Source organism: Daphnia magna, linkage group LG9, assembly GCF_020631705.1.
Source record: "Daphnia magna isolate NIES linkage group LG9, ASM2063170v1.1, whole genome shotgun sequence".
Lineage (NCBI taxonomy): Eukaryota > Metazoa > Arthropoda > Branchiopoda > Diplostraca > Daphniidae > Daphnia > Daphnia magna.
Genome location: NC_059190.1, coordinates 6,707,969 through 6,730,299, shown reverse-complemented (window position 1 = coordinate 6,730,299; position 22,331 = coordinate 6,707,969). Strand labels below are relative to the sequence as shown.

General features: G+C 40.6%; 1 protein-coding gene and 1 pseudogene across 1 annotated transcript; one reads left to right on the top strand and one right to left on the bottom strand.

Annotated features, from left to right (window-relative positions):
- Positions 1-6,821: 6,821 nt before the first annotated feature.
- LOC116935717 lies at positions 6,822-8,627 on the top strand (annotated as a pseudogene).
- An 11,799-nt stretch (positions 8,628-20,426) lies between these two features.
- LOC123475980 lies at positions 20,427-21,509 on the bottom strand. Its single transcript, XM_045179244.1, has one exon. It carries the CDS (start codon positions 21,507-21,509, stop codon positions 20,523-20,525), a length of 987 nt encoding a protein of 328 aa, XP_045035179.1. The 3' UTR covers positions 20,427-20,522.
- Between the last annotated feature and the right edge of the window lie 822 nt (positions 21,510-22,331).

Genomic DNA, 22,331 nt, shown 5'->3' with positions numbered 1-22,331 from the left:
AGCCAAAAGAATAGTCAGAAAATTACGAAGTTTCTCGAAGGAACTGGAGAGCGTGACCGAGTAATTCAGGACCGTGAAAGAAGGCTTAAACACCAACCAAAGAAACCGACGTAGTCTCATCGATGGAGGTGGTTCAGTTCTCAAATGGCTTTTTGGCGTTTCAATAGTAAGACCTAGAAAAATTAAACAGTCAAGTGCAACAGGTTAAGCTGAATTAAAAGGAAATGATACACATTATGGACAAGCAAGCTACAGTTCTGAACGAATTATTGTGGGAATCCAGAGCCAACGCTCAGTTGTTTAGAGAGCTCCGAGGCCAGTTCGTGTCCCTGCAAGAAGTTACAGCACAATTTTTAGAGTGGAATACAAAGCTAAAAGAACTTGACTTAGATCATTTCGAGTATTTCTTCCAGCTGGACGACACATTTGAGGCGCTGAATGAAATCCTGCAAAAGCTATACCAACTTGCCGATAGTCTCAATATAGGATTCAGTCTATTAACAAATGGGTACTTAGCCCCTCAAATAGTTTCCCCATCACGATTTAATGCAGTGATTAAAAATGTCAAACAACAATTATTTAGAGGATGGTCAATTTCTAGCGATGAGCTTTGGGTAGCTTATCGCGAATCCACAGTCACGGTGGTGGCACTGGAACATCATTTCAGGATCTTCATTCAGGTCCCTATCTTCGATCATGCTCAACAGTATAAACTGTTCCAGATTATCAACCTACCGGGGGCGCTTACCAAACTTTCATGCAGTAGAAGCTGACCTCGAAACATTCCTGGAATTTTCCAAGGACGACGTCCGGGAGTGCAGTAAAATAGGCTGACTGGTATGTAAATTCCGTACGGGCATCAGCAAACGTAACGCTCGCAAGTCCTGCGCTAGAGCAGCATTTATGAACGATGTACCTGGAATCAAGAGGCAGTGCCGGGAGAAAGGTGTAGATTGGCGAGGTCCATAAGTCGTATACATTGGAGCAAATCAATGGGCTTTCTCGGTGACGAAACCACACGACATAGTATTTTCATGTCCATCCAATGTTGGACAACCGCTGGAACATAATCTAAATTGTTTCGGTAAGCAACATAATCAAGCCCAAGCCCTACATTTCCAACTGTGGTTTAAAAAAACACACCACCCTGGGGGTTGCAAAAATGTCCCGACCTGTAACTTACCTTGAAGCGTAATACCTTAAGGCACTTTTTTAAAATGTCTAGACTTACCCAGCCCTGCCCTGTCGTGTCCATCCCCCCGTCTACCCTCCCCCTTATAGAAAAACAAACAAAAAAAACCCACTAGCCCGCCAATAGGTGGCTTTAAAAAATTAAATCTTTGCTCGGATTTTTGTGCAGGATACTGTACCTTTGGGTTGTACGGCGAGAACAGAAGATTGGGTCTTCCCAGCCAGCAAGGAAATATAAAATCCCCGAAACTGCAAGCGGTGGTGCTGCTATCTGTCAACGTTTTTTCTCAGGACACAACCAGTAACAGCAGCGGGAGGGACGTCATCATTGAAATCACGCGGGAGAACACGAGTTCGATAGAAATCATTGGTGAATTACTCCAACGCGATTACCGCGCCAGGTTGGTAGCTGAAATGATGGGGGAACAAATTCACAACCTTGCTATCGAAGTGGTTAAACAGATGGAGACATCTTCTGCCTGATATTCCTATGAATTAATAATAGTAGCTTTAGTATTGAGCATGGGAATAATATTTTTGGGGTAAAAACTTTACTTACTTAGTAAAAGAATAGCTGCTCACGAACAGCACGATGTGGTCAGCCTACCACCCGAAGACCGCGGGTGGGAAGAATTGGAAATGCAGAACCTGTAAAACAATAATTCACTTTTCCGTAGTTATTATGTACAGTATCCTGCACAAAAAGGTGAACACCGATTTATTTTGAAAAAGCCATCTGTGGGTAGAAAAAATTAATAGTTTACCTCTTTAAGGAGACGTAGGGTGGTTTTGGCGCAAAATCATTATAAAGGGGGTTGGGTAATATCAGTCCAGACAGCTATTTTTTGCCCTAGGTATTAAATGTCTGGAAAAAGTGTAGACTGCTTATCGGTAGACTCCCCGGCCCCTACCCCCCAGCTAAGTAGAACAATTTTTGCAATACAAAATTGAGTCTTTCCATTACTCGTTATTGTCATTATCGGGTCGGGTAATCGGGTAGCGTATGGAAACACCAAATTATTTTTATCAGTATGCTACCCATCTGTTATTATATTGCTAGTGGCTTATTGGATACGTTTCCGTCGGCGACGCGGGAATTCCGCGTTCAAAGCTTGTTTGCGATAAAAGTATTCAGAGCAAATCTAACTGATAAATATAATTATATAAAATTTTGATGAGATATATTATATTTAAAATTTTGAAAAAAAGTATTTATATACGATTAATGATTATTTAATTCGTAAACAATTACATTTTTTCATAAACGCAATAATTTTGTAAACAGTTATATCATCCAAGTCTAGAACCCGGAACTTCCGCGTCGCCGACGGAAACGTATCCAACAAGCCGCTAACAATGTGATAACTAACAGCTAGCATACTGATAAAATAGTTTTGTGTTTCCATATGCTACCCGATTACCTGACCCGATAATGACAATAACAAGTAATGGAAAGACTATTTTATGTTGCAAAAATAGTTCTACTTAGCCGGGGGGTAGCGGAGTCTACCGATGATACAGTCTACACTTTTCCAGACATTTAATACCTAGGGCAAAAAAAAAAGGTGTCTGAAATGACATTACCCAGCCCCCCTTATAATGATTTTGCGCCAAAACCGCCCTACCTCTCCTTAAAAAGGTAAACTATTAATATTTTCTACCCAGAGATGGCTTTTTCAAAATAAATCGGTGTTCACCTTTTTGTGCAGGATACTGTACCTGTATTCATCACGTTCCATTGTGTCAAATTTAGCCTATTAGCCCTTTAGCGTAAGAACTGGTGAAAAAATGAGTTGTGTTTTAAAAATGTATTGAAATCTCAAAAAAGTAATACCGGATTGCAATTGACAAAGAAAAAACTTATAAGGCTTCAGATTCCGTATTCTCCCCCCAGAAGTAAAAAACTTGCAGTGCGACTATGCGGTATGCCAGCCAAGCCTCCACCGTAGAGAACAAAACTGCTGGATGGAAGTCGGAACGTCGTGGGGTCGGATGATAAACATCTTCACCTGACTCAAGCCACCACTGAAGTCTAGCATAGTTGTGGGAATAAAATTCGCGAAACTACACGTAGCCGAGATACGTGCTAAAAGAGGAAGAAAGCAAAAAACAAAGTTAAAATCATAAGGAAGAAATTTCATAGAACACAAAGAGAAACATACCTGTAATAGAAGTCCAATTCCAAAACTTCCCCTGAAAACGGCGTAAAATCCAAACAGGTACCCGTATCCCTAGCCTCGTTTAGGAATGTCTCAAAATGCCTTTCATCTTTCAAGTTGAGGCGACGATACTGGCTCACAGAATTACGTAAGGCAATCTCAGCGAATCGCACAACGGAAACGTCGAAGTACCGTTAATCGGACAATACTTCGGAAAGGGTGAACATCTTGGAAGACCTGTATCACACCAAGACCAAAAATGAACTGTGCCAGCAGAAGGAATGTGCCCGATTTTTATTCAGTTTCAACATCCATCGCGGATCACAATAATTGCCTATCAGCTCCATTTTGTGTACAATTTTTTATTGGTGTTATAGTTAGCGTTAACAAGGGTGACCTTCCTGCTGTTATCACACGTAGATTAGTACAGTTGGGTCGCCTGTCTTGAAGAAAGGGGACCTGTCGTTTGTGAAAAGGGAACATATTTATATCTTCACAGAGATGATTCACCTGCTCGTTGAACTACACTGCAACCATGGGAATGAATCATCACTAGAAGTAGATACGGAAACATGCGTTTCGGAAGGGGCGTAATTAGCATAGAAGTATAAATACGAGCGTAAAATTTAGTTAAAGACGAGTTCTCTGGTTTCCCTAGAGGTTTTCAGAGGCTTCTCAAACTTTTGGTAATGGTTATTTCCCTTTTTGTTTAAGTAAAACCATTGTTAAGATCTAAGTCATCACTTGTTGTATTCATCTGTGCTCGTTTAAATACAACCCGTGTGACAATATTAACTTATGTGTCTTCACAGCAATAACTGGGGAATCTAGAATATCACTGCGATCGTAATTACACAGGGCTCACGATGACATTTCTTCGTTGTCCATACTATAGAGGACCGCTGTCTCGACAGTGTTTCTGTTCGTGCAGTCCCTTTTGTAAAACGTAGCGAAGGTCGATTCTCGCTCCCAGTGACCCTGGTTTAAAATGGACTGGATTGGGATCACGGCAACCATCGCATTAGAGCCTGCAGCTCCTCTTGTGGAGTGGGCCGCAAATATGGAAGTGTCTAATCCTGCTTGTTTCAATTTCTCTTTGATCCAGCGACCAATAGTGGAGCTACTAGCTTTAGAATCTGATGTATCCAGAGATTGTGTTTCAGCGGATGCCATATCAGAGCAGCGTAACATGGTAGTGAGGGCAACAAGCGTTACTACCTTCCTAGATAGTTGAATTAGGGAGAAATCGGCCATTCCCTTCACCTCAAAATGAAACAAAACTACCCTTGGGTCCCATGTGTGGTTGTATTTGGGTGTTGGCAGTCTTTTGTTATAAATCCCCCGTAGCAGTTGAACGACCGAAGGTTTTTTAACGATGCTTGTGCCTGCTGAGTCTTCACCGCAACTTATCCTCAAGGTTGACGACAGCATGTAACGTGACACATTCAACGTCCTGTAGCTCTTGCCGGAATTAAAAGTCTTCGTGAGGTAAATTAAGACGTTGTTTAGGCCTCCTCGATTCTAAGTCTACTAAAAAATTGGCTGGGCCAGGAAGGTAGACTTTCTTGGTGATATAACACACTGCTGAGGTGTTGTCTGCCAAGATCTCTACCGTTATACTGCGTCTTTGGACAGTAAAATATTGTAAGGCTCGAAAGACGGCAAGTAATTCTAACGCATTGATATGTCTACTACACTCATCTGCCGTCCACGGGCCCACAGTATTCAAGTCTTCACATACTGCTGCCCACCCTGTAAGAGAAGTGTCTGATGAAAGACAAAGATAAGGAGCTGTCTCTATCATCGAGTGACCGGTAACAAAATCTGCCTTAGTAAACCACCGGAGCAGGTCCTCTGATACTTCGAGTGTAATCTTGATACGTCTTTGTAAACTGCCCTTTTCTTTCTTCGTTTCCGTTATGTAAAGCGCCTGAAGATCCCGCTGGTGGGCCTGAGCGTAGTTGACGGATGACGTTGCCCAATTTAGGTTGCCTAAAACCTTGGCGACGTCACGCAGTGTGGCAATTCCTCCCTTTTGCCTCGTAACACAGAGCCGTTTTATATCTTCCACTTTCTTCTCCGTCAGGTGAAAAGTTATGGAGACTGTATTGATGATCAACCCTAAATGGATTGCGAGGAAACTTGGATAGATTTTTCGTAACATACTATAAATCCTAGAGATTCCAAGATGGTTTTGGGGAGCCGAACTGCTTCCTTGGTAGCTATTTGCGATGATCCGATCAACAATAGATCGTCCAAAAAAATCACTAAGTGGAGTCCTTTACGCCGCAGAAAGGCAACCACTACCCTAAGTAGTTTGGTAAAAGCCCATGGGGTCGAACTTAGACCAAAGAGCATTGAGACATATTCGTACAGAGAACGCTCCTATCGAAAGCGGAGATATTTACGATGACCGTGGAAAATAGGGATTGTGAAATAGGCGTCTTTAAGGTTGACTTTTGCCAACCAGTCTCCTTCTCTAATTGTATCTTTAACTGTGTTGAACCCCTCCATATTAAAATGGCCATGAACAACGTGTTGGTTTAGCGCCTTCAAATTAATAATTGGACAAAATTTTCCTGGTGTTTTCTTTGGAATAACAAATAAATTGCTAATGGATTCCCCCACTTCCGATATAACTTTCGTGACAGCTCTTTTTTCTATCAGAGTGACTTCTCCTTGGTCACACAGGGATGTATGAACCCTTTCCATCACACTATTTGGTGGGATGCTTGACTGGGCAGGGACCGAAATAAACTCGAATCTTAAACCGATCCCCACCGTTCCTAAGACCCACGGGTCTTTTGAGAGACGCTCCTAAGCTGCTACAAATAATGACACCCGGCACCGAAGGCACCAGGAAAAGCAAGAAGGTTGAAATACCGGTTGTTGTTGGACTGTGAGCTACCACCATATGCCGCTGCTGAAGTGGTTGCCATGGCTGGTCTTTGGAGTGGCACAACGGAATCCACACCACTTTTTTTCACTGGCTTGAATATCCATGGTATTCATTGTCTTCATCTGGTCCACCAGCTCACCGATGAATTTCAGGCCAAACAGATGCTCCTCACCGTCCGCTTTGAGAATCTTCTTGTGGTCCAGCAAACTGGTGAATTCGGGATAAATCTAGGACAAAATGTTACGTCAGTGTGCTTTGGTGACGTCTTTCAATAGTGTGGCCCAGAATCTCAGCGCGATCTTGATTGCTTTGTCGTCTAATTTCTACTTTTTTTCAAATTAGCACGGCTATGTAAATAAAGCAACGGTTTAGCAAGACCAAGAATTTTAAAGGTTTGACTTCGGTAAATTTTCTCAATCAGGTCGATGTTTGACTTTGGTGCTCTGAAGTTCTTTATCGTCTTCAAACGATAATAAAAGGACTCGTCAATCCGTCTTTGTAATTCTCTCTGTCTTCTCCTTTATTCACTTGTTGTTTGTACCTTCTTTTCTTCGCATTAAATAAACTGCGTAATGGCACTAGCTATACCTACCTCTCTCACTTGTATGGATGAGGAGGAGGAGCTGCTGTTTGACCTAGAGGCGATTGTCGATCCTGAACATCTTATGAGACTAAGGACCAATTTGAAAATAATCTGTACTAAGCAGCCAAGAAGCTCTTGCAATCGATAAAAGTTGGCGAAGATCATGACACTGTGCGGGTGCTCTGCGTGAATAAAGTTCGTTATTACGACATTATAGAGAAGCGCCATGATCGTTACGTCCAATGCAACACTTCCAACTCTACGTCAGACGATGTCGAGGGAGAAAAACTGTAGATTAAAGCTGTCATTTTTAATCATCAGTCAGTCTTAGCCGATTGTGACGATTATTTTGCCTAGACAAGATCAAAATCAAGCGCTTTCCGGGCTTCGAGAGCATCTTCACGAAATTCCTTCGTATCCCTACAAGCCAAAATTCACGAAGCAGGGCGAAAGGAGAAGGAGGCTGAACTAATGCTTCAGCAAATCGAGAACGATGCGGTAGGTAGTGTAAAGTTCTCAGCACCATGTATTTCCGTAAAGGTGGGAGTCTCTCAGAACACTGAGATAACTGTGAATACACTGTCCCAAACATGTACTTTTTGTACTAGAGTTTGAAGGTAAAAGGGGAGGGGTTACAATCACTTTCACTTGTTGAGCGGCAATCCACCTGAGGCCATGTGGTATTCTTTTGTTGACCTTCTTACTAAATTCGTCCTGGAGCAAGCATGTTACAATCATTTCCCCCTATGGCAAGAATTGGTCCACCAATTTGAGTTTTTCTTGTTTTACCCGGCTACTTTTGTTGCTATAGGCATAAGAATAGTTGAGTACAAAATTTTTTTTCTTCACCAGCTACTTTTTGCTTGAGGCTATTTTGTTAAGCATAGTAAAAATGCTATTCTAGGTAAACATAAAATGAAGTTTAGTTCCTCTTTTCCTACATTGTGAATGGTTTAGCTGAACTTTTGACCTCACTACTTTTATTTCATTTTTTCTCTTCTTCGTTCAATTTGATTTTCCTAGGACGCTCTTTTATTTTCAAATGGAATTACCTTAGTTTCATTTGAACAATTCTTTGTTTTAATTGTGAGTTTCTTTTTGTTTTTATTTTTAAAATCAGAAATCTTCTGTGTTAAGGCTGCTGCCATAGGAATTTTTCGTTGAAGATTGAAACAAATTGTTTTGGAGTCATTGGCGATTTTCATCGCCGTATCGTTTGTAATTATGTGGTGACACGGTTGATCTTCCATGGTGGGGCTTCTTTCGTTGTTGTCATTATCTCTGGCGCCGTTTCTGTTGATGCTTTATTTATCCATTTCATTGTGGAATTAACTTGATCTTTCGGCATCGTGATATGTTGTGTTGTTGTGGATAATTTACTCATTCTAATTTTTGTTGCCGTCGAGGTGAGTGTTATTGTTGTTGATATGGGTTCCGTTGTTGTGGTAGCTCTAGTTGTTGATGCTATTGTAGCTTTAGTGGTCGTAATGGCTCTTGTTGGTGTTGATTGTATTGTTGGTTTTGTTTTGTTTTGGTTGTTGTAGATGCTAAAGTGGTTTTAGTTAAAATTGTCGCTATTGTAGGTTTTGTGGTATTACTACTGTTTGTTGTAGGACTAAATGTAGTTGTGGTTTTTACCTTTGTTGTTGTTGTTGTCGAAGTTGCTTTAGCTGTGGCTGACGTTGCTTTTGCAATTGGCTTTGTCTTCGTTGTTGTGCTTGCAGTTGAAGTAGAGGATTTTTGTGTGATGGGCGTAGTTACTCCATTGTTTGATTTTTCTCTCTCATTTGATTAGCGGCGGCAATGATAGGAGTCTTTTCCTGTCTAATGATTGCTGAGTGTGCAACGCTATGATTGTCTGAAGCCGGTGAATGTAGGCCAGTTCTGTCTGTTGCCATTAGATGTCCCGTGTATTCGAAAGTTCCCCAGATAGAGCTAGTGTTAGCGCACTCTTGAAGAACTAGCATTGTTGTGTTAGCTTTAATGCAAGCGTTATTGTTAAATCGTCTTGTTGTGCAATATGACGGGTATTCGAAGGCTTTTTCTCTTTCTGTTGGATTGCTGCAGTTTCCTACTCTAGTTTGGGTTTGCACCAGCGGATCGATGCTTGTTTTCGATGTTTTTAGTTTTTCTTGACATTTTGTCAAATCCATGTCGCAGCTAGGTGTTCGTTCATTCCATGGTGATACAGATTTTTCGTGAGAAGTTTTCTCATTTGTCATCAGTCCCCAGGCGATTATGTCCCAGATAATATTTCCGCTACCGTGATTATTTCTCAGAACGCCTCCAAACAAAGGTGAATTTTTTGTAGTTGTAACGGCTTTTCTTTGTTCCTTTCAAACTTCTTGCATATCCTTTAGTGTTGTGTTAGGTAAATTTTCTATTATTTCATAGTGTTGTACTTCTGTTTCATTCCCGTTTTTCGTTTTCGTCACAAACACTAACTTCTTTTTCTTCTCCTTCATTAATTATATACACGTCCTTCGCCCATCTTACCTTCTTCCCCTTGCTCTCCTTCAAAATTTTCAAAGATCCCTCGACGCGCACCACCCTGTTGTCGACGCCTCTGAGTTTGGTTTTGTTCGTCTTGCGGTTTTGATCTAGAAACTTATGCACGACGCTTAATCGCACTCCGCTAACGCTCGCACCAGAGTCGACCAGGGCTATAACTTCACCTACTTTTTCAATCCAGACTTTGATAAGGGACAGGGCGGGTGGATTTTCAAAAAATACAAAGCCTCTTAAGGGCGCCATTGCCGTTGGTGGGCAGCAACGTCGTTTTTTGCTGGGCAGTTACGGGCAATATGTCCGTTTCGATTGCAGACATAACAAAGTCTCTGTGGTGGACCTCTCTTTGGCATCGGGCCACCAACGCGTGGACCACTGGCTATCGGGTTAACCGCCAGCCGCGAAATCGATGAGGAGATCTGGTTAACCAAACGATCACCAAGTTTTTGGAAAAGAGCTGCAAAATCTGGAGAAGTTGGGACTACCACAGGTGGCGTGGGAACAGTTGTGCCAACCAAGGGTGCAGTGTGTGTGTGTGTGCAGCTCCAAATCTCGTAGCCGAGTTAAGAAATCCGTAAAAGTGGCAGGTAACTGAGCCGTAAGCGTCTTGATGTAAATTGGATTGGCTAATCCCCAAAGCAATGCCTTGATGATGTCTGCCTCTGGCAAAGTTACAGGATAGCGAAGACATAATCTACGCTTGTCTAAAGCATATTCCAAACACGATTCCCCTGGTTTCTGCACTCTTGTTTCCATCATTAAACTCCATTCCAGGAACGACAAGGTGTGAAAAAGTTTGTTACAAGAGCTGTAAACCAAAGTGCCCAAATACCATGGTTTTGTCCGGTTTGCGCATGCCGTTGAGACGCAGTGCCTCTGAGGCGGGTTACGGTGACCAAAAGACAGTTGTCAGCTGTCCAACCTTCTAATCCTGCTACCCTGTTTACTTGATCTACGAATCCCTGCGCGTCTTCATCTACGTTACCTGAAAAATGTGTTAGAGCGTTAATCGCTACTGTGGTGGGACGCATCACAGGTGCATTGGGTGGTGCGGCAACAACAGCTTGTAAGGCAGCGTGGTTTTGTTACTGGCCCCCGATTACTTGGAATAGTTGCGTCATCTGGTTCTGTCTCGCTGCTGCATCCGTTGCTACTGCCGTGGTAAACCCTTGTAACGCAGCAATGAGAGCTGCAGTGTCCTTTTTTTCAGTTTTTGTCGACGCTTCCGAAGGAGGAATGTCAAATTCCGGACGAGGTTTAGCAGCGTCGTTAGATGGATAGCGAGTTACAGGGCGAACTATACCGGGTCTAACCAGTTCTGGATCGGTTTGTTGGCTATGGCTTCGTAAGTTATAATGATGCTCAAAACCAAAAAAAGGTTTCTTAATTTCGGAATCTGATTCCGAAATGCGGGTCCAACAACCAGCAATAGAAAAAGACTACAAAAACAACGAACCAACACAAAAAAAAACAGTTGGTCGAACAAAAAAGACTCGAAAAGAAAAATAAAACAATACAGGACACAAACCTAAACGAATAAGTTCGCCACTTAAACGCGCAAAAGTAGAGGGAGACAATAAAAAAGATAACAAGACAAAAGTTGGATACCTCCCCCCAAAAAAAAATTTTGCCGGCCACAAAAAAAAATTCGGCGCGTGCAAATAAAAAAAATAAATAAATGTAAGCAAAAAAAAATCAGAAGGGAGAGGGAATATCCCTTGAAAAACAAAACAAAAGGAAGGAAAATACCTAAGGCCTCAAAGATCCCTCTTCTGACACCAATTGCTGCACTTCTCGAGTGGAATATTACACGAACAACACAGATATGAGACACAAGAACAATTTATTAGGAGACACAGCAGTAGAGGTAGATCACCATTCGCGAAGAGTAGCCGGCGTTTTAAGCGAAGCTTCTTCTAAAAGGTCTCCTCGGTAGCCGGATCCGAAAAACTAACTGTCAGTCATTTTACAGACAGGTGAATCCCTGCTACCTATCGACCTGCCATCTACCGAGCAGCTTACACAATAGGTCACATGAGCAACAAGGGTTAGTGTTAATTGTTTTGAAGATCTATTGTTGATTCTCTTTGACGTTTTCTTTTGTAGTGTATTCCTCTAGTTTTAAGGTTTAGTCGACTCCTAATGTGAAACAAATTTGGGATTCTTGTGTGATTTGAAGGAATTATTTTCTTTTTCCATCATCCATCTGGTTGAATCTTCTGAACAGGTGGATGTGAATAATCGGTCTCCCTCGGTCTCCGTTATGCGGATGTTGCTTTGCTGTAGGCGTATCGTCTATTCAACTAAGTACTCAAATTCTGACCTTAATGGGATTGGGTCATTGCTTGAGAACTGATTGTAGGCTATTATGGGGTGTCTGCTCCCAGGTTTGTAAGTAAAAGTGTAAGAATTGGATCTCTTGAAGAACCGATCATTTTGGCCTGGATTGGTATGAGTCCTTGTAATCGTTACACACTGAAGTATCCATGTTGGTATGCTGTAGGCATGTAACTAGCGTGTTTTTAACATTTCATTGAATTTTTTTGTTTGTTCTGCAGTGAACGTCAGATAGGTGAGTGGTACTCACACTCTTATATTGTATCCCGTTTGTGCTAGTTCTTTATCTGGTTTGTTTAGAAATAATATTTCAATTTGTCGATTAGTGTCGTAGAGACGTCTGGTGTTATCTGTTTCCGGTGTTCGTGAAATCTCTAGATATCCATTTCTTTTTGGTAGTATCTGGGAGTATGAGTTGTTTGTTGTTCTTCCTCCCCACACAACGATATTTTGATTTTGAATGAATTGTCTTTCCTGCTGAGTGGTGTTCAATAGTTTGAAAGGGCTTTCGATGGGGCGGTCTGGATTTTCCTGTCGCAGCGTAATTTGTTCCGCTGCGCAGTTGAGGGTATGGTATTTCTTAATAGTGTACCACTTTCCTTCGCTTGAATGTGCAACTGTAAATCTGAGTCCTGTTGGCCCAGTCTGCATCTTGTTTTCACCAAATTTTTTGTCATAGATCAACCACCATTATTTCAGAGAGGTTGTTAGTCATGTTTCTTGTGAATACACGGTGTCGAATGAACTGATGCAGAATGATCATGTTATTTTCTCTGTCTTTGTCCATTGTCTGCATGCCCAACGTTTCAAGTGGCTGCTGGTTTCTGATTGGTTATCAAAGTGTAGGCGGTTGGTATCCTTGTTAAGTGTTGTGTTTTGGTTTAATCATTGTTGCCGTAGTAGGGTCATTCTATGTCGAAGATTGCTCTAACTTTCACGTTATTACAGTCACAGACAGATGGGTAGATGAAGAATGTAGAGGTAAAGGCATGAAGTAAGCAAATAAGCAGTAGTAAGATTTCTATCTGTTTTTAAAACAAATGTAAGAATTTAATATTTTGGTTCACGACAAAGTTGAGTTGTTGGTTCGTGATGCAGTCGTCTAAGGTTTAGTCATGACATGTACTAAGATTTGACGTCCTTGGATTTGTTTCTTCTTTATTTTGAGAAATTCTATCCTTTCTGCCTCGGTGTCCTTTCTTGATTTTTCTTTGATCGATAGGTAGTTGCTTCCTCGACCTTCCTGGTCCTCGTCGTTGAACATCAGTATTCACTGGTAGGATGATTGGTATTTCAATTACGTGTTCATTTTTTGTTGTTAACGTGTTACTCGGAGTCTAATGTTTTAGACGGTTAGTGTGCACCACAGCTTTTTGTTTTTCGTTTGTGGTGTTCTGAATTCTGTAGGTAATATCAGAAAAATTTTGGTTTATTTGGAATGGTCCATTCCATCTGTTTATGATTTTCCCGGCTGTTGGTGGTGCTTTTAGCAAAACGAGGTCACCTATCTTGTACATAGCTGTTTTTTTCGGCAAACAAATCATTCAATGAATCAGTTTTGATCAGACTTGCCACTCCGATCAATTTTTTTATCTTGATCGGCGATCCAATCATTCTCTGTTTGATCAGATCGCTGATCAATTTTTGCCGATCTTTTTCCCCGATCATTTCTGGGCGACATCTAGCGTAGAAAACCAACACTGATTCATAATACCGTGATTTTCGATGAAAAATTCTATATCATTTTTGGTACCTGTAAAATTTTTTTCTTTTGTTTTAGCATAATATAGTTGAGAAATGTGATACAAATCAATTTATTTACACATTGTATTGAGTTTATTTTATTTCAAATCACAAATTTAGTTGCAATACTTATTACCATTCGTTAAATACAGCTGAATTTACTTTTAAAAACAACATCTCGCAATGTTGGTCAGCCAATTTCAAGCGCTTACGTGAATAAATAAGACCACCCTGACTGAAGAGCCTATCAATTGCTGCGGAAGAAGGAAGATTGACGTTATAACGCCTGGAAATATTGATATAAGATATTGTCGCGAGTAAAAAGGGAGATTGGTCTCTCTCTCGCTCTCATCTCTTCGCAGAGATGAGTCATCCGCTCCTTGGACAACGCTGCGATCATGGTGAAGAAATTATCGGGAGAAGTTCGCTCTAAGAAAGATACGCAGATACGCAGTCCGGAAGGGGAGTAATTCGTTCGACGGTATAAAACGCTGCCCCGAATCTGCGTTAGATGAGTCTCCACCGGGTGAGCTCCCGGAGCTGGGCTCCGTAAGAGGAGTTCCTTGGTTTCCCTAGAGGTCTTCAGACGCTTCTCCAACTTTTGGTTATGGTTATCCCTTTTTGTTCGAGTTAAACCATTGTTTAGAATTAAGTCATCACTTGTTGTATTCGTTTGTGCTTGTTTAAATACAACTCGTGTGACAATATCATTATTTGACTATTTTCTATATTACTTACTTGGCTTTATACTGTAAGTTATTAATATTTTAACTTACTTTTTCATTGTCGTTTCTAGTAAAGTATATTTCAGTAGCACAAAAAATTGGGGAACAACTCTTTAAGAACTGAATTGTGAAAAGTGACTCTCGCTATTTTCTATAGAACAAAAGTTTTTATACGGGTTTCATGAAGGTCGAACTACAAGAAAATTAAGTTGAAACGTTTGAAGGGTAAATCAGTCTGTAAAACGTCTAAGGAAGAAATTACATAGAAAAGAGGGGCGTATAGAAAATTAATGTTACGTAAGAATAAAGGGTAGGAAAAATAATGAAAATAATAAAGAATAAATTGTTTTGGTTCTTTACATAGCTATCCGGTTCCAAAAGATTGCGTCTCGCAATCAATCAAGGTCAAATTTGGAACGGAATAGAAAGTGAGCCAAAACAAAACAAGAAAACAACATTAATTAATTCAACAGAACAGCTGCTTCTCGATGCGCTTGTCTTAGTGCGTCCCGGTGGAATTTGTTCCGTGGAGGCTCTCTTTGTAGAAAAGGGGCTGATGGGGCAAAAAGTTCCGGGGCGGGTTGTTGAACAGAGGCGGGTAAGTTTACAATAGTAATGGGCGGGGATGGATTTGAGGGGTTTAATAACGCGGGGTGGCCTACTTCTATATCATTATCAGATGTTTTGGTGAAGCAAGTGAAAGGGTTACAAGTACTTAGAAAAGAACAACAAGGTATGTATCTTGCAATAAGGGAACCTACTCCACAAAAATGAAAGAAAAAGAATCCGATAAATCCCATCCCTAGAAGACTACAAATGCTACTTGACCAACTAAGAATCTTAGACGACAGGGAAACGTTCTTTTCTTTTTGGAGTGAGGAAAGAAGAGTGCTCATGTGAAAAGGATTTCCAAGGTCGATGCTATGTTCTTCTTTAGCAGCAGCTATTATCTCGGCGATTGCAGCTGCGGTGCTCATCGGGTGGGGGGTTAGCGCGGGGTGTAAACTTAGTGCGAGTAGCTTATCAATTTCATACGGCAAAGTGTTGATCAAACTATGTCCTTGGATTATTACACCGGGGACGATTGGATGCCAAGAACTGTTTTTGTAGAAATGTGCTCGGCCGTTGATGTTGACGAAATTTTTGTGCCAGTAACAGGGGGTGTAAGGCGTCAGTTCCCATCCTTCAGTGTCTAAAGTGTAGTGGCCGAGTTTGGGTTGAGGACCACAGCCTGTGATTTCAGTGGTGATCGTTGAATTTTTCGGGGAGCATTGATAGACGCTGATCGATTCACCAGTGGCTATCAATTTGCTACATGTGGGTAAATTTAGGTAACTGGCAGCAAGCCATCCACTGTGTTGTGCGGTGGCGATAGCAGTTTTGTGTGCCAGCACTCGATTTTCACATTGCAGAGCTCGAATTTCTCGAGCCACTCCATTTATTCCATCGGTAGTTTGGTCTCGTGCGTATTGAGAATGTGCTGCTCCGCTGATTTCAGCCCGGATAATGTCAGCAATTTTTTCGATGTCTTCTTCCAGTGGTTTACTCGGATGAGTGTTGGTATCAGTTAAAGAATGTAAACGTAAAATAACTTTGTCCATTCCGATTACTTGTTTGTAATTTTTTTCGGATGAATTACAATATTCCTTGTTAGTTGTATTGTAAACAAAGTCAAGTTGTTGTTCGACGTCACGAATTCTTTCTATTTCACTGTTGTTAGTCAGGTAACGTTGAGCGATACCTGTTTCCACAAGCCGTAGTTTGCACTGTTGAACTTCTCTTAACGATTCTTTCCAGACAATGGTCACTAGGTTGTGAGAAACGGATCCGTTGATCCCTCCCGGTATATCGCCAATGGGTGAACTTATCGTACAGTTAGCGCACTCAGTTTCTAAAGTAACTTCTTCTAATCGACAGTTGATCAGCTGATCACCTGTGACTTGAAGCCAGCTACCCTGCACTTGGAATACGTTCGAACGACCACTTATTGTTTCCTAAGTAGTCCATGCTTTTGCCATGGCACAATCGGGAATCACGCATTTTTTCACATTCATGTGCATTGACTTCTATTGGCACTCTTGATTGACTTGGAGTTTGCCAACCCCAGAAGTCAGTATAGATGTGTTTCTTTTCCAGCCATATGGTACACGAATGGCCAACAAAACGGGTGATTTGGGGAAGAGTAGAATAGACATCATAATATACTGGAATAGCGGGAAGGGGGCTTATTTGATAATCACAGTCATCGCTAGTGAATTTTAGGAACCCTTTTGGCTGAGCAGCCGTACAATTACAAATAGTGATGTTAAGAGCATGGAGGCGACAGAAAAACGGTATGATGAGGAGGGGTAGAAGACATAATCTATGAGAAAAGTAATTTCAAAATCAATTTCAGAGATCCATTCTATGAATTATTAAGATTACTCATACAAAGTTTTTTAGAATTTAAACGCGGTTTAAAAATTAATTAAAAAATTACAGCAATACAATTTCATAATTTGACAACTGGTTTTAAAAGTAACCTTTAATTCCGAGGACGTAACCCGAGGCGACGCTCTGGTTGTATGGGTAAGGTTGACGTCTCTGGAATCGGTTTGGAAGGTAAGGAAATTGTTGGTGAACTTATAATTAAATTTGGAGTACGAGGAATTGTGGGTGGGGGTCTCATCAAATTTTGAGTAGGAGTTTCTTTTTCACAAGGAATTTGTTCTAACTCAGATTGAAGGTTTGTTTCTAAGGGTAGAGAAAAAGTTTCGAGTTCATGTACGGTTTCTTGTATGAATTTTTCGGCTTGTTTCTCAATTCTTACATTAAAAAAGTCGACACCTGGTTCGTCTTTCCAGATCATTGATTCAAATAGGGGTTTTATTCGATTCACATGTACAATGTGAGTTTGTTTTCCTACGTCTTGTTGTATTTCCACAGTACTATTGTTGCTTACTTTCAAAATTCTAAAAGGGCCTATAAAACGTGGAATGAGTTTTTTTACTAATTCCCGCCAAGGGCGTTCGCATATCCAGTAAAACTCCTCCTCCTCCTACGTTAAATTTTTGCTCTTTTACGCGTTTATCGTACTGGGCTTTTTGTTGTTCACGAGCTTGGGAAAGATTGATTTTGACAAGCTGAAAGGCTTCGTGTAAGCGTTTCATAATTTGACTTTTATAGTCTGAGGGAGTAACTATTACTGGGGGAAGAGGACGGAGGAATTGATCAATCGGCATGACTGGATCACGACCGTGATTTAGAAAATATGGAGTCTCAAGTGTTGACGAGTGGACAGAATTATTATAAGCGAAAACAACGGGGCCTAAAATATCCTCCCACCGCTCGAATCCATTCTCCAAATATTTCCTTATCATTTCAACAACAGTTTTGTTGAATCGCTCTGTTTGCCCATTAGTCTGAGGGTGATACGCAGTTGTTTTCATGCGTTTAATGTTTAAAGCTCTACAAAGCGCAGAAAATAATTCAGAAGTAAAATTACTGCCTCGATCTGAAATTATTGCTTTCGGGGGACCATGATGTAAAATAATTCGTTCTACTAAGGCTTTACTAGTACTGAGGGCGGTACAGTTGGTAAGAGGAATGACTTCTATCCATTTAGAAAAGTAATCCGTGATTACTAATATATAATTGTTTCCCTTAAGTGAATGCGGTTTGATTGGACCTAGAAAATCTAAGCCCAATACTTCAAAAGGTCTTGTAGCGAGGTCTAACGGGTTGAGATAGGCTTTCGTACTGTGCACTCGACGTCCCAGCGCACAAGGTTCACAAGAAGTGCAATATTCCTTAACATCCCGTAACATGGTAGGCCAATAGTATTTATCCCTTAGACGAAAGAATGTTCGCCTAGTTGCCATATGTCCTGACAATGGGGAATCATGGTATTCTTGTAAAAGTTGCTTTCTCAGAGAAAGTGGAACAAGCACTTGACACTGTTCAAAGTTTCTTCTTTTCACTGACGTAGGTTCGTAGTGTTTACATAAAAGACCATTTTCAACAAAGAAATAATCTATTTCACTGACCCAAGAAGGCATCGGGCCATCTTCTTTTTTCCAAGGTTCATTTTGTTCCAAAAACGTAACGATTGCTTTGCACAGAGAATCTTTCTGCTGTTCTTGACACATTACGTTGTTGTCTGCAGGAATGGCAGATATTAGATTCATCGGTATTCTTGAAAGAAAATCAGCATTTTCGTGTACTCGACCTGGTCGGTACTTAACACTGAACATCATATTAGATAACAAAATCGCCCATCTACCTAGTCGTCCTGTTTCGTCTTTAAAAGTCTGCAACCACTGAAGAGGCCTGTGATCGCTTATAATAACAAAAGGTTGATCTTGTAAGTAATGTCGGAAACGTTTTATCCCAAACACTACTGCTGCGGCCTCTTTTTCTATTGTCGAATACTTGATTTCCCCTTTATTAAGATGTCTGCTTGCATAGGCTATAGGTTGGTCCTTTCCGTCTTTCATCTGAGAAAGGACGGCTCCTAAGCCATAGTTACTTGCGTCCGTGTAAATCAGAAATTCCTTCGAAAAATCCGGATATATCAAGATAGGTTCTGATATTAAACCTTGTCGCAAGTACTCAAAAGCTGCAATTTTATCTGTTTTCCAAGTTACACTATCAGTAGGTTTTCCTTTAGTCTGAGATAACAAGGGGTGGGCGATTGTAGAGAAATTTTTTACAAATCGTCTGTAGTAACTGGCTAGTCCCAAAAAAGATTGTAATTCTTTTACTGTACCAGGTCTTTTGTAATTCACAAGGGTTTCAATTTTAGCAGGGTCTGGTTTTATTCCTTCTGCCGTGATTACGTGTCCAAGATAGGAAACGGATTGCGCTAAAAATTCACATTTTGACAATTTCATTTTTAGGTGCGCGTTTTCTAAGAGGGAAAAAACAGTCTTCAAATTGCTAAAATGCTCTTCAATTCTTCTTGATAAAATTATTATGTCGTCAAGATAAACGAGACAAATTTTTCCAATAACTCTTCGTAAAACTGAATTCATCAGTCTTTGAAACGTTCCCGGGGCGTTGGTTAAACCAAACGCCAAACGATTCCATTCGTATAAATTATCATCGACTATGAAGGCTGTTTTTTCTTTGGATTCCTCCTCGAGCTCAATTTGCCAATATCCGGAGGCAAGATCTAATGTGGAAAAATACCTCTGTCCCACAAGTAAATCTAAAACGTCGTCAATACGAGGTAAAGGGAAAGAATCTTTTTTTGTAATTGCATTTAATTTTCTAAAATCTACACAACAAACGGACATCCCCTGTTTTCTTACTCACTAATACTATCGGGGCTGCCCACGGGGACATTGAATAACGAATTATTTTATTTTGCATCAGTTCCTCGATGATATTTTTAGCTATCTCTTTTTGTTTTGGAGACGTGCGATATGCCCTTTGACGAATAGGACCTTGTCCTTGTGTGTCAATGACATGTTTTACTAAAGTAGTATGGCCTAACTCACTTGTTTTAAAAGCAAAACTGTTATAATTATTTATTATTAATCTACGCAAATTCTCTTTGTTTTCCTCATCTATGTCTGCTAGAGCCGACTCAACGGCTGCTGTGTTGATTGGATCTGAAGCTACGCTAATTGAAGCCATTGTTTCAACAGGCTTTCTTGAAGGTCTGGAAATATGAAGGGTTCCTAACACTGTAAGGCGAGGTAGAAATATGGTTTTATCTGTTCCATTAACAGCCACCACACGGAGCGAACGATTTGGTGTCGTAGAGATGTAGGGTTCCAAGCTAAGCCCGGAGGGAATATTACAGCATCTAACAAAATGACAAGTATTGAGAGGGTTGAAAGGGTGAGTTTCCTCTTCTCTAGTCTCTAGGAGACTAGTGGAATTTGGAGGAATTCTCAAAGATTTGCTAATCACAAAGGGATTTTCTGTTTCCTGGAAGTGATCAATTTCCGGGACTCGGTAGATGAACTGTTGTTTTCCGTTATAGATAAACTGATGTTTCCAAAGTGCATCGCGCCCTAGAACGCAATCTTCAACAATTCCATTTACGACTATGAATTTCTGCCTAAGTGCTTGGCGTGGCGTTTCTTCTGCCACAAAAAAGTTAACGGTGATTGTGCCTTCCGTGACGAGGCGCCTGTCATTTATGCTGAAAAGAACCACATCTACCTCTTTAGTGAAATTAATTAATTCCTTTCCTTCTTTAAGCTTATGAAAAAATGTGCTGCTAATAACGCTTCTCTCGGCTCCAGTGTCAAACAGCGCTTTTACAACAGAATTTTCTATTTTCATTCTTACCCTAGGAACTGTAGATTTTACTGCTAAACTATTGATATGATGTCGGGGCTTTTTCTTACTTCCACCGAGGGGCCCAACGCTTACATCGGTAGTTTTTAGTTTCCCCTTTCTTCAAACAAAGGGAGTTTTTTCCCATTTCCGTCATAACCCTCTGGAGGAGTGGGTTTCAAATTTTTTATCTGGGGACAAAAGTTTGCTCGGTGTCCAATTTCTTTACAACGAAAACATTTATCATTAGCTTGACTCTCCCTTGCTTTACAATTGTTTATTGAGTGATAGCCCCAATCGTTGTGAAAATCACAAAAATATAAATTCCCTGTTTTATTGATTGGAGGGTTTAACTGTGGTGAGCGCTGTGAAAAACTCACGTTTCTCCTGGTGGATAAATGTCTTTGCATTTTCTCCATGTTTTCTTCTAAATGTTTTTGGTGAGTGTTTGATTCCACCTGGGTACTAAGGCGATCTAAAGCTTCCTTTACTTTAGTAAATTCTCTATTAGGTTCGACGTATTTGGCCTGAAAAGCATTTAGTCTGGATCTAACTTGGGCTTCTTCTACCGCCATGGCCGTCATTTCAGCTTTTTCTATGAGTTTTTCAAAAGTTGCGAATTCTTTATATTTAAGTCTGTTCTGGACGTCGAAAGACAGCCCTTCCAGAAATCTATCCATCATAATTTGTTCTCTGGAAAAAGCTGTTGCTTTATCTATCGTGGATTTTATAGGAAAAGCTAAATGGAAGGCCTTGCGTATGCGATTCGCATAACGTCTCATATTCTCTTCGGGTTCCCGTTGCATATTATGAAATTCAACGCTTTGTTTAGATCTGGTCTCTGTAGAGTGGAAAAGTTTAATTAAACGCTCCTTTACTCTGTCGTAAATTCGCGCGCTAATTGGGTTTTCAACTTTAAAGTTATCAAACTCATCAGCCGCTTCACCATACAATTTGGAGTGTAGTAAGATAATTTTTCTTGACTCCTCAAAATCGCCTAAAACCAGTACTGATTCTAGATGTGCAAGCCAGTCATCAAAGCGACCGGAGCGTTCACGGTCTACGTAAATTCCGACGTTACTAAATAACGTCATTGCTTGGCTTTGTTGTAACTTTTTATTTTTATCGATGGCGTTAGAAATAAAATTGTTTGTGTTTCCTATACTGTTTACTTTTGACGGACACATTACTAAGGGATTCATTTTAGGAATGGAGCTGGTAACTGAGTACTTTGGAGTTGCTCCGTTATTACTTTGCTTATTGCACATGCTTGGAATTTTTACACTTTGTCCACTTAACGCAAGTGGTTGTGTATGTAAAGGGGTTGAGGTAAGATATGAAGGCTGAGAGCTAGTTCTAAAAACAGGCTGTCCATTAGGCTTCGTTTTCTGAGATGAATTAATGCAACGTTTAGTATTCGTTAGAACGTGTTGCACAATACAATCAGCTGCTTTAGAAGCATCCTCATAATCCATTCCGGATTCCATATAACGGCTCAATTCCTTTACGTATATTTTAATGGGCATGTCTTGGTTTGTTTCTTCTGAAGGTTTGTTTTGCATGATTTTGTTTGACTGCTCAACGATCGACGCTGGAGTAAAGGAGACTTTCCGACTTTGTAGTCCTTGATACGGTAAATAGTTACACGGAGTGGACGCTAACTGTGATTGAGGAATTTGAGTATTCATACTTGACTGTGAATGAGTAACCGCCGGACAAGTGATTGTTGTGGTACTAGGGGTCGATTTAGGACAATCTAAAGGAATCTGATCACTTTGCGTGTGGATTTCCGCTCTTACAATTTTGATGGGTACGCTGTATTTAGAACTTTCCTCCTCAGTTTCGAGTGTTACTAAAGATTGGGGCACTAACTCTGATTCTGACCTACTTTGTTGTTCTCCCGAGTGCACTGATTC

What these genes read in the sequence shown, in the direction of transcription:
- LOC123475980 (XM_045179244.1), bottom strand. Translation starts at nt 21,509, where the DNA reads ATGACGTTATTTAGTAACGTCGGAATTTACGTAGACCGTGAACGCTCC.